The sequence below is a fragment of the Vicugna pacos genome, chromosome 7 (genome assembly GCF_048564905.1).
Source record: "Vicugna pacos chromosome 7, VicPac4, whole genome shotgun sequence".
Taxonomy (NCBI): Eukaryota; Metazoa; Chordata; class Mammalia; order Artiodactyla; family Camelidae; genus Vicugna; species Vicugna pacos.
In genome coordinates, this window is record NC_132993.1 from 79,577,315 (window position 1) to 79,590,139 (window position 12,825).

A 12,825-nucleotide genomic window follows, 5' to 3' on the forward strand; every position below is an offset into this window, starting at 1 on the left:
CAGACCGCTCCTGGAAGCACACGATACTCCTACATCATGAGATCGAGGTCATATGAGGTGGGGGAACAAGAGAACAGAGCCCAGGTCCCTGATCCCATGGCCTGCCACCACTAGCGGGGCCCTGCCAGTGTGACTTCAGTGTGACAGAACTAAACTGCTCCTCTGTTTAAGCCACTACTAGTCGGGGATTTCTTTTTTTAAAATCACTCATACCAAACCTGATTCTAACTAATACTTGGAAAATTCTCACTCATTCTGATCTAAAACATGGCTTCCCAATCTCAATATGGTCACACCTGTAAACCACCATCATTAAGAATGGAACTTCCTTACCAACTCTGAACCCTCCCAGAATGACACGAGAGCAGAGACAGGTTGTACATGTGAGAAGTTTAGTAGTTACAGGAAAAGCAAAGTATCTGAAGTCAGAGGACCTGGGACTATTCCAAGAGGAAAATGAGAAACCAGCTGAGGGCTTAGATGTGTGCTCACTGCTGGAGACACAGATGGACGAAACAGTTTACGGTCTGGGAAGACCGCATCATTCAGAACAAACAGCAAACGGTAACACAAGTGGACAGGTAGAACGTTTAGAGAAAGATAATGTGCACAGAGATGAGTGTAATGCTTACAGTGGTTTACTATTTAAAGGTATCCATAAATCAGTTTTGTGCCTGGAAATTTACTGACACTTTAAAGTCCCACTTAGAAGTTTCAAACAGAGCCATCTTCCTTTTCCTGAGCACACGAGGATGCTTGAAAACATGCGTGTCCCAAACCACAAAGAGGGTTTGTAGTCTGAAGGCTCACCTGAGCTGTGCAAGACTGTAGCCACTTGCTGTATGTGGCTATCTGCATTTAAATTAAATGGAAACTTCAGTTCCTCACTATCCATATGTCAAAGGCTCAGTTGCCACGCGTGGTTAGTGGCTACTTCGTTAGAGAAGCTGGTAGCCCATTTCCACCTCTGCACAACATTCTACAGTATAACGTTGCTGGGAGCTGTTTAGGATGCTATCAAAAATGACGATTCATGTGGGAAGAAATGTCTGAAGGCAAGTCTGCAGTCAAGAGTGGTCTGAAAGGCGAGCAGGTGTGGAACACCAAGCTCAAAGAGCATCTGGGTCTTTAAATTTCACAGATTTTTAAATATTTTATGACTTGTTTCTAACAGTATCTTAAATTATCCTTTGTTCATATAAGAGAAAGTCGAGAAAGACCCTAGACTCCAGAAGTCTCTGGAAATTTTGAGTAAAATGTAAGAAGAAAGTATTTCTGGTACATAGAATTTTTCTATGATTGTCAAAAAGCACAAAGGCCTTTTTTCTTATTTTAGATTCTTGACTGTTCCCGGGCCACACTGCTCCCTCTAGTGGAAAGAGTAGGGAAATTAAGAGTTTTAAAGGCAAACAGAGACACATGCGTGCACAAGCAGAAAATTATAGTAGAAAACATTAAAGTGACAAGACAGAATAATAACAGGAGTTGAGTGGGAAACGATGCAGAAATAATATTTTAAGTTTCCTTTCCCTGATTTAATATAAAGGTAAGGAATAGAGTTAGAAATTTGGAGGGAAGTAACAGAAACCTGACCAACTACAAATTATGTAATGATTTCCACCTAGCCTCGACCCTGTAAATCCTTGATCCAGTCTTCTTGTTAAATTTCTTTAATGAAAAAAATCTATAAACTTTGCATCTCCTGGTTTTATTCCTCCAAATTCATAAACACTGCCACCTTGTGAATGCCATTTGGTACGAGACAGGGCATAAATTCAGGTCTTCACTTGCTGGAGCTATAAAGCTGCTATTCTTAACTATTCTAGGCATAAGAAAATCGGATCTGCGAATGAAAACTAGTGCCCGATGACCACAGCTGGGAATTACGGAAGGACGGACAGTTTAAAGACTGATGCACAGTTCTTGCAGTACTGAGGAGTATCTGTTATTATTATCAGTGTTATTATCTTAATTAACTTTGTAAACCTGAAAAATGATTCCTCACCATCGTGGAAAGAATATGAGACCGGAAATTAAGAGACCCAGGGTCCCGAGTCTTGGCCCTTTGACTTATTTATTAGCTCTATACTTTGGGTTGTTTCTTTCCACTCCTACAGACTCAGCTTGTCACGTATAAAATGACTTTATCCATCTCCCTGCACGTTTGTAGAGATTAAATAAAAATAAGGAACTTTCATGAAAGCACAGCACTTCTGATAAAGCACAAGAAACACTTCCGGGATACTGCTGTCTTTTTTAAAGACTATTCTCTTTTCAAATTGTGGTAGGTGTTATAAATTCTTACCAACCCTGTCTCTCTTTTAGAATGAACAACTTCATAAAAACTTACGTTTAATTTTGGAATTTAAGAGTTGTGATTTTAAAGCCTGAACTCTGGTCTTTGAGAACTAAGTTGCTACAAGGCTTCTAATGCACGGCAGGGTTTATAAACTTTCTGGCCAAATGCTCCTGACCGAGGGGTATCAATGAATTCAGCATAAGTCTGACCTGCATTCTTGAAGACTTCCAGCACCTGCCATTTGAGATGACCCCTTCACTCAATGATTACCCAGTCTAGCAAAGGCAGACGACCAGAAATGAGGACGACAGAGCTGTATTCTGGCAGAAGTGAAACTATCAACAATAGTGAGTCGACATGCTCTGAATGCCTTGAAACTTTAAACACTTTCCATTTAACATGAAAACAAACACCAAAATATCTCCTAAGCATCTATCAGCCTAAACAATCCATAAACTCTTCTGAAGTAGAGACTTCTTGGGTGTGGATTAAGAAGCTGACTGGTTACACGATGGATGAGCAGAGACAGGAAGAGGGAAACCAAGAGCTCACCAGCAAGGACAGCTCGGTCACCTGCAGTGTGTGGCCGGGGCGTCTGTGACTTACCTTCTCAAGGGGGCAATGGATGCTGTCTCGGAGAAATGGAAGCAGGTTTGGTCGATCGTATTCCGCGTAGAGGCTGATCTGCTTTTCATGGTAGGCCTGCCCCTTATGATGGTCTCTTTTGAACAGCTTATGCAGGTACTGAAAAGAACACAGGAATAAACCATGAATACTGAAGTAAGAAAAGCAGTGCCTGTTCAACATTGCTATTTTCAGTTCGAAACAGCTTCCACGAAGAGGTTGAGGGGGAAAGTCTCTAGGCGAGTAGAAAGGAGAATGTTCTCTCTAGAACGGCCTGAGTGACCTGGCTCCGTCCCTTGCCGACCACGTGACCTGGGGCAGATCACTAACCTCTCTGTGACTGAGTTTCTTTATCTGCAGAAATCTCATGGGGTCGTTGTGAGGAATGAGTGAGTCAGCACCTGTAGACCCCTCAGAACCACACCTGGCACACACTAAGAACCGCAGAAATGTTACCGATGGGAGTTGTTAATATCACCATCATCTGCTTCGCCTCAGAGAATGAAATGCTTGATGAATCGTGTTTCTAGATGAGAAAATTCTCATCCTTCAAATTTATATAAAGGAGGCAGAATCATGGGGCAAGAATATGTTCTTAAAAACTCAAGCAGCAAGGGCTAAATTAATTCTCATACATTCTGCGTCTCTTCTCTGTTAAGTCTTACTGAGATCTGTGTTTGCAATGAAATGCTGCCTATAGTGGCAACAATGAAAACAAAAACAAAAAGTAAAAATCAAGAAGAGTACAGGTGTTCAGAACCCATTTTCAAAATCAATTCCTTTTTCTAACCTTCTGAAAAAGTTACTGGACCTCAAAGGAAGCCAGTGATTCCCTTTCTACTCAGGGGCAAGGTGAAGTCTGCAGGTGACGCAGAAGTCACAAGTCGATGTTGGATGCTTCGTTGCTGTTAGATGGAAACAAACACCCGGTAACCCACCTGAGGCAGAAAGACTCACACATGGTGCCTTCGCACCTTGAGTGGCCTGGGTCTTCAGGAGCACAGAGCATCGGCCGGCCCCCGAAGCTGGACTGGGAATGAGTTCGCTGAAGACGGACATGGGGGACTGTATGTGGTCGCTAAATAAGCCTAACCGGGACACCAGCACATTGGGAAACCACTCCTCGGGTTGGCTGTTCCCCTCTCCCTCAGGCAAGAAGCGGGGAGAGCAGACAGACAGACAGAAGTCCACACCAGGCTGACGAGGGCCCCGGCCAGTCCACTGGCGCGGGGCTCAGCGTGTGAGCTGGACACACCACGCTTTCCCAGAGGCGGAGGCCCTGTCACTTCTGCGGGGGCAGATTTATGGAGACATTACCTTGCCTGACAGGGGAGATGAGCCGCTTTAGTGTGAGTCCCGCCACCACTGCCCCAATTACAGGATCACTGGATGCCTCCCGCCTGTAATCCTGTCTCGTGGCTCAAGGAGGCCAGAAATCACTGCTTTATTAACAAATCCCAAGGCGGCCAGAGCAGAGGTACCCTGCTTGGATAAGCAGGTGATCTAGAGACTTCCAATCATCAACAATATAGCAAAAGCATCTGTACAACCTCTGAGCCAAAAAAAATCCCCCAAAATCCAAAAAAAAAAAAAAAAAAAAAAAGAAAAAGAAAAAGAAAAACCCAAAATACCTTCATACTCCTATCTTGGCGACAAAACTGACTTGAATAAAATACTCTGTTCCCTGGGCCTCCTCCTGGGGTGCAGAGGGGTGGACAGAGACACCAGAGTGCTCCCTGACTCTGATGCCCAGAGCCCTACCGCAATATCCCATCTTTTCACTGAAGACTGTGTAATTTTGTGTAATTTTGAAAGGACACAGAAAACACCACCTGCTTTCCTCCCGTGATGACAGCAATGCAGAGTCAAAGCAGCCGCCCTCCCGGCACAGGAAACCTAGACTAAGGGGCCTGCGAGACCACCACAGGACCGTACGGAAGGAGGGGGCACAGCGAGCGTCCGGGTGGAGGACAGACAGACCGAGGGTCTGCTCTGTGATCAGTGTGGTCCTGGACATGGAACGGCTGCGTGGCGTTTCCTTGGCAGGAGAACCTGGTATGTGCAGCACCCAGGGCAGGGCACCGGCTCTCCTGTAATTTATGCCAGAACTCTACTGAATGGTAGCTACAGCCGTTCTGGTTAACGATGAACATTTCCTGCCGTCAAGCCTTCAGCCACTGCAGCCGTCCCCCTGATGGGGAATTTGGGATGGAGAAAAACTGGATACAAGCCCTAGACGGTTAAGATGCACATCAAAGGAATAATTTCAGTGCACCCAGACTCTCAGATCTTCCCATCGGAAGGTGCCAAAATCATTAACCTGAGATGTCGGGGGTTGGTTTGCTTATTTTTTGTGTGTGTGGGTTTTTTTTTGTTTTTTGGATTAACAGTAATCTTTGGATGTCTGACTACATGGTTTGGTTTTGTTTTTTTCCGAGCAAAAACTCCTGTGTATCCTGGCTGCTCCTTTACCTCTTTAAACAGCCCCTCAGAGCTCTCTGAGAGGCTGCCTTCCCAGGCTACCATCGTAAGTAACGTCCTTGAATAAAACATAATTTGCAACCTTTAGGTTGTGCATTTTTTTTTCCAGTTGACGGAAGGTACTTATTCCCAGGCACAGTTTGAAAACACAAAAATGAACGATAACTTTTTTTTTAAAAAGTCACAATTCAATTGTGGTTCAAAGTGCTTGATCTGTTATTAATCCCCAGGTTGGCTTCAGAGCATTAACTGCATTATAGTAATTAGAGAATATTATTTGTGGTCAAACGTCCAATCTGAATTATCAACTGAAATGTTCACTCCAGTATTCTCACACCAACACTGGAAGGTGATTTGCCTCACTAATCAAAAGGCAAAATTGTGGTAGCTCACAGCAGAAAAAAAATGTAACAACGAATACATGTATGTTCATATATAACTAAAAAAATTGTGCTTTACACTGGAATTTGACACAACATCGTAAAATGACTATAACTCAATAAAAAGATGTTTTAAAAAAAAGGCAAAAGAAGACAGTCATGATTACCACGTGCTGCAACTCTGGTCTGTCTTCTAATTCTTCCACGACCTTTTTAATCTACAGAAAAAAAGAAACTTCTGAATGTTGAGTTATGCGGACACAAACACAACTGCAAAATTATCTGATAAACCCCTCTCTTCTTTACGGCAATAGTGGTCCCAGACACTCATCTGTTTTAACCCCCATAAAAACAAGAGACACTCACTGAAATTTTATCCTCATTGTCCAGAAGCATGTCAACAGCTTTCTGTAATATGAGAAAAAAAACACAAAATACACGGTCACTGAAATTTGCCAAAGAAAAAGAGAACAGAAAAAAACAAAATGTATATGGTATTACCATTAAAGGTAGAGGCCTTCTTTTATGCACCTAAGGAGGTTCATAGCTTTACAGTGGTCCTTAGGTGAGATGTTTCTAAATGCGTTTTAAAATGGGCTTCAATCTGAGGTCTACGTGCGTTTGCATATGACTTAAAAGGAGCCTTGCTACCACTCCCTAATACAAAACACCTTGACTGCATATATTCTAGGCTCCCCGATGTCCCAGGTATCTTTGTAAGTTCTCGTGTGACTCTCAGTAGTTCCGGAGAGCATACCATGCGCAGCACCACAAAAATGAGCGGTGCTTCTGGCCACCCGAATATTCACTGTGTCCCCTACAGATTGAGAGTCCACAGATACAAGGAGCTGGTCTTACGTGGAGAAGAGGACAAACAAAAGGAAAAAAAAAGATACTTGAAGTTTCATAATGATACACAGTTTCTGGATTTTTAGAATTCACCTTTGCCACCTCTAACATAACCAGACGGTGTTTGTGACAAGAGGCGGGGGGGGGGGGAGGGGGGAGACAGCCCACCAGACTGAGGCTCCTTCACACCCCTGAGTCTTGGTCTTGACTCTGCTCTGCCACTGCCTCCCTGTCTGCTCCAAGCATTTTGTTTCTCTCTGAAATGTCAGGATGTTGAAAGAGATTATCCTTAAATTATTTTCTAATTACGAAGTACTATGATTCCTTAACTTTGATTCATGTTCTTGAATAGCTGTTACTTTCAGCTCATTCATCTTCTGTCTGTGGCTCCATATGCAGAACTAGGCTCGTGAGGCACGTGGTGGGGGTGGAACAATCGTAAGGGGAGACTATATATGGAGAAATGTAATTAATTTTTACATAAACTTCTTATCCTCTTAATCATTTTCTGTCCTGTACCTGAACTTCCTCAGAACCGCACTAATTCTTTTTAGACCTGTGGTCCCTAAGGAGTTGACTCTTTCAGTGTGAAAAGTAGGCTAAAAGCATCTTTCAGAAAAAAGAGGTAGATTTAGCTCCTATTTACATTAAGTTTAAGTGCATGAAGTTTAATATATAGCACATAGCAGATATGTAACATAGCAGCACATAATACCCCTAAATATAGCAAAATACAACTTTAAAAAAATCCAGTAACTCTTTTGGAGCCTTAAGGGTGTTACTCTTTATCTAAAATTTCAATTTTTGGAATAAGAACTGTTTTTATGCATCCCCCTCCATCATGAGCACTTGGCATTAGCTTTCTTTTTTGAGACACACACACAGTTTGTATCCCTTTGCAAGAGCCACTGTGAGCTGTGGAGGTTGGGTGCCCTCATCAGACAAGCAGTCCGCTATTCAAATCTGTCCTGTAATCAAATAACCTGGACCTGAAGTAAACTGTCCTGGACCTGAGCATCACCCGAGATCAATGGAAACTCCACATGCTAGAGCTGTGAATGCCAAGGGAAAAGAATGCAACAAATGGATCAAAATAGTTTATTTAAAATTTTAAATCTGAGACATATAGTTAACAGGGTTGAATGAGCTAAAGCGTATGGCTGGATTCTTTGTTTCTGTGAATCCTATGAATTGTTTTACTAAAAAACTATTTTACACAGCTTTAAAAGTTCGCCATCAAATTATGATTGCTTTTACAGAATAACCGCATCAAGTAAAGGATTCCTGAGTGTCAGCTACTAACGTAACGTCTAGTGGGGGTCGGGGTGTTCTGAACATGATCAGCCAAGTCACATGACTGATTAACTCCTCCAGCACGTGGATAAATGTCTCATTATCAAAAATTTGGAATAGCACACATAACTGATCAGCATTCAATTAAGAAACACATTACCTCAGAATCAAAATCCATTAATAAGACAATTTTATCCTTGATAGAACTGAAAAGATTATGCTTGTGGATCAACTGGAAAACATCCTTATGTCTTAACGTCAAGTATATTTCCAGAGCGTTGCCATAGTTTTTGTCATAGGTGTACCTGGTAAGACAAAAACTTTCACGTTAACATTCACACACACTTCTGAGTAAACACACACTATACACATGTACCGATCATGTTTTACCTTAATGAAAACTGAAAAACTTGCCTGGAGAGAAAAGTTTACTTTATGGAAGAAAACTGTTCTTTCGGATTTAACTATAACATGACCAGTAAGTATTTCTTTCTCAGAACCTTGCTTCCCATCTCACCAAAGTTTTAGAAAATTTTTAATACCCAACTAATAAAAACTTTCCTTTATAGAAACTCTCAAAAATTTTTTTATAGGAATCTGTATATCAGATAAAGAATGACCCAGAATGAAAGACATTTTTATTCTGGTAATTAAAAAAAAAATCAGTAAAAATTCTTACAAGCAGGGTTCAGCTGACAAATGGGCGACATTCCAAAAGCTTATTCCTAAGGAGGTTATATAAAATGTAAATGTGCTTTTCTGTTGAAACAGCATTTTTCACATTGCTTAATTCCCTCAGCCGGCTTCCTAAAAGCCAACTGAACCTAAATTGCACTGTGAGTCCATTATTAACACTACAGAACTACTACTATTATTAGTACAGTGTCAGTCCTACAGAGTCCAAGGGAAACCAAAACAATGTTTCCAGAAGAAAAAGATCAGTGCTCCACAAACATGACTCCTTTTGTGGAAAGCCTTAAACAGCCCTGAATTCCAGGCCATTCTGGTGTACCTTTCTTGGTCTCGGACGAAAGATGTAAGAAGCTGATGGAGGGGGCTGCCTGAGGCTGGGAGGTGGTGCGAGGAGGGGCCGAGGCAAGACGGTCTTGCTGAGATTTCCCGCACGCAGCGTGCTTGTTCCACTAAACCAAAGCCCCTAGAGGGCCTGGGTGTGCCTTACCTGCCCCTGCACCACAGGCATGTAGCACAAAGCCCGGGACCCCGACAGTGCCCAATAAATACGAAAAGCATCAACCAAGCCTCCATTTTCTGAGCCCTGACTCGGTCTCAGGCACGGCACGTCGTTTTTGATTATGAACTTTCATAATCGTTTTGAAATTACGAAATCCATCCCATGAAGAACTGTCTTATCACCTGGGATCTCATGGATAAGGAGTCTAAGGTTTGAGAAACTTACCGGCTTGCAGACCCAAGGATGATGGCGCCCAGGGCCTCACTGGGAAACTGATCTGGGCGAGGGTCTAAGTCCCGGTCCCCTTCCCCCACCAGGCCACTGCCTCTACCCAGGGCTGCTGACAAGGGTTCCTCTCCTCTGGGATCACATTACAGCTGTACCGCTTCACACTTTGTCCTTCCCTTCCCTTCCGGCTGTCCACTCGAGGTTTATGGAAGGTTTTTAATAAGAGTGAATGTGGGAAAATGGTATACAAACTTTGTCCTTCCCATTCAGTTCGCCGGATTTTAAATACAAACAACTTTTCATGCAGATTGATTTGGAAAAAGCAGCACTAACAGGATACTCACAGTTCTGCCAGGGTTTTAAGTAAGGTCCTGTTCTGACTGTCTTTCTTCAGGTGATCCCGGACTGCTTGAACTATCACCGAATTGTTGTACAGATCTCCGGGCCATTCCCGGATCAGCGTGGCAAAGCCCTAACCGAGGCGGGGAAAACGGACAAAGAACTCTTTAAACACGAAAATAATCCAGAGAGTTCCAACACTGCCTCAAAGTATTTGTGGAAAACAGACAAAACCATTTTATGATTAAAACACTGGTCCATGAACATATTGTCAATTTTCAGACTGCGGGCTTGGGGATGGCGAGGGGAGGCAGAGAATGACTGCACATCTCCACTCGCCACTCCTGGGGAGCAGGCGGGGCCACCGCTTCTCCAGCTACTGGGTGAAATGCACAAGGAAGCAAGCCCCCTTGGTCCTTCCATAAAGGGCCACTGCACAAAGTTCAGGTCTGATTCGCTCCTTCCTCATCCTGGACTGACTCTAACATTTGAGGTCATCTTTAACGTCTCACAGATACTGTCCAAGTCAGCTGCCCTCCCCACCACCATCTGTGCCCTTGAGGTCTGGGCTGCCACGTGCACTGGTCGTGAAGTCGTCACTGTGCTGCCAGCGCTACGCACATGGCGGCTTTGCTCCCACGGCGGAATCACCCTGCATCCCACCTTCAACAAGTTATCATCTCTGTTCTTCTTCCGCTCCTGCCTCTAAATCTACTTTTCTTTGGGCATCTGGGACTTTGGTTCAAGTCTTATCCCCTGCTCCTAACCCTGGCTATCTAAGGATCTCAGATTTTGTGGTTCTGATAGAAAACTCCAGATCCCCTGACTGGATCCTCTTTTCCTCCATGGCTGATTCTTGGCCAGTGTCCCGGGCAGCCTCCGCCCTCCTGATTCCTAACTTTAGCTCTTGTAACTCAGAGTAGTTGTAACTTAGCCCCTGTAACTCAAAGCAGTTTCCTTACTGATCCTTGACAACTTTTAGCTAAAAAACTTAGATGTATTCAAAAGATAGCAAATATTTGAAGTAAATTTTCTTCACATTTTTGAAGAAGATCATATTACCAATATTAAATAACTCAACTAATGCTTTAATGAACTACTATGAGTTGGTTTAAATGGTATTTAGAAATGAAAACAGTGTGGTCGAATTTGCTTCTGTAAAGTACCAGGATTTGGTAAGAAGAAAATCACCAAAGAATCAGCAATATAGTTTTCATTCAGTTCCTACCCACTTTGTACTGAAGTAACCCCTACGAAGTGTGACGGCAAAAGACCAGAACAACATGCTAACACGCTGTACATTCTCCAAACTGCAGCCTTCCTTCATATGAGCATGGCTGCAGTTTGACTGGAGAGATTTGGGGAGAGGCTTCAATAAGTAAAGATGATATATTTTATAAAATGACTGAATCAGAGCATTAAAATGTTCTCTGAATCAAAATGATACTTTGGATGAAGTTTCTGTTTTCTTAAGACTCTGAAATTTGTTAAGATTAAAAAAAGTCTTGAAAAGATTTCCACTCCAACACTGGCAGCTCTCAGTAGCCTTGAGACCAGGAATAATACTGTTCAGGGAAAGAAGAAACCTTGGCTCCTTTCCCCCCTTTTTCTGATTCAGGCAACAGCCTTGCAGTATTGCCAACTTCGAACACAAAATAAGACAAAATGACCGGTCATATTGTGCGATAAAAACATGATGACTCCAGCATAAACTGAAACAAACATTTATCACATTTTACCTTAGGCTTTTCTCTGCTTAACTGGCTTTGTGCACCCTTGAAATAAATGTGCTTAGAAAATACTGATGAGCTGCCACTATGGAAAACAGTGTGGAGACACCTCAGAAAACTGAAAATGGAGTTACCATATGACCCAGCAATCTCACTCCTGGGCATATGTCTGGAGAAAACTCCAATTCAGAAAGATACATGCGCCCCAATGTTCACAGCAGCACTATTTACAATAGCCAAGACATGGAAGCAATCTAAATGTCCATCAACAAATGAATGAATGGATATATAAGTGTGATGTATGTACACACACACACACACACACACACACACACACACACACACACAAAATGGAGTACTACTCAGCCATAAAAAAGAATGAAATAAGGCCATTTGCAGCAACATAGATGGACCTACAGATTATCATGCTAAATCAAGTAAGTCAGAGAAAGACAAACATCATATGATATCACTCATATGTGGAATCTAAAAAAATGACACAAATGAACTTACTTACAAAACAGAAACAATATCACAGACATAGCAAACAAACTTATGATTACCAAAGGGGTTTGGAGTGAGGGATAAACCGGGAGTTTGCGATTAACAGATACACACTACTAGATATAAAACAGATAAACAACGAGGTCCTAATGTATAGCACAGGGAACTATATTCAATGGGTTGTAAAAACCTATAATGAAAAAGAATGTGTGTGTGTGTGTGTATATATATATATATATATATATATATATCTATATCTTAATCACTATGCTGTACACCTGAAACAAACACAACATTGTAAATCAACTATACTTCAATTTCAAAAATACTGATGAAATCACCCACAGGGCCTTTATTATTAATTAGAGGACACAGTTATCAGGGGACTGTCATGATCAAGTGGGCAAAGTTACAGCACCCCTCAGTGCCCATCAGAGTAAGTAAAAGTTTAAAGAGTAACCAGTAGGGTGGGGGGAGGGTGTAGCTCAAGGGGTAGAGCGCATGCTTAGCATGAATGAGGTCCTGGGTTCAATCCCCAGTGCCGCCTCTAAATAAATAAATGATAAATAAACCTAATTACCTCCCCCAACCAAAAAAATTTTTTAAAAAAGTAGTTTTGGGATTTGGAGTTTAGGAAGCCTTAAAAAAAAATACGAACCAGTAAGTGAAATGCCACAGAAACAATCCCACTTTTAACATGCTTATACATTTGCCATTAATATTATGAAGCAAAGCTTAACTCTTTGCAGTAATTCTGCTGTTATAAATTAAAAGGCAAGGTGATATCCATTTCAGTAGAAACCCCTTACAAATGAGTCATGAAACATCAGTACCTCCCAGGAAATACTGTGACTTCATGTCTTTTTAGGAAGAAGAGAAAATTCCTGAGAAATACAATTTCTACTT

The 12,825-nt window shown here is 42.1% G+C and overlaps 1 protein-coding gene across 2 annotated transcripts in view; it reads right to left on the reverse strand.

Moving 5' to 3' along the window:
* VPS41 (VPS41 subunit of HOPS complex) overlaps positions 1-12,825 on the reverse strand; it is a 176,779-nt gene that overhangs the window by 19,368 nt on the left and 144,586 nt on the right. For both annotated transcript variants that reach the window (XM_072965234.1, XM_072965235.1), the window contains 5 exons: positions 9,691-9,818; positions 8,087-8,231; positions 6,151-6,192; positions 5,952-6,002; positions 2,906-3,043 (listed from right to left, as the gene is read on the reverse strand). In XM_072965234.1, coding sequence (XP_072821335.1) covers positions 2,906-3,043; positions 5,952-6,002; positions 6,151-6,192; positions 8,087-8,231; positions 9,691-9,818 — 504 coding nt within the window. The remainder of the gene's footprint in view (positions 1-2,905; positions 3,044-5,951; positions 6,003-6,150; positions 6,193-8,086; positions 8,232-9,690; positions 9,819-12,825) is intronic.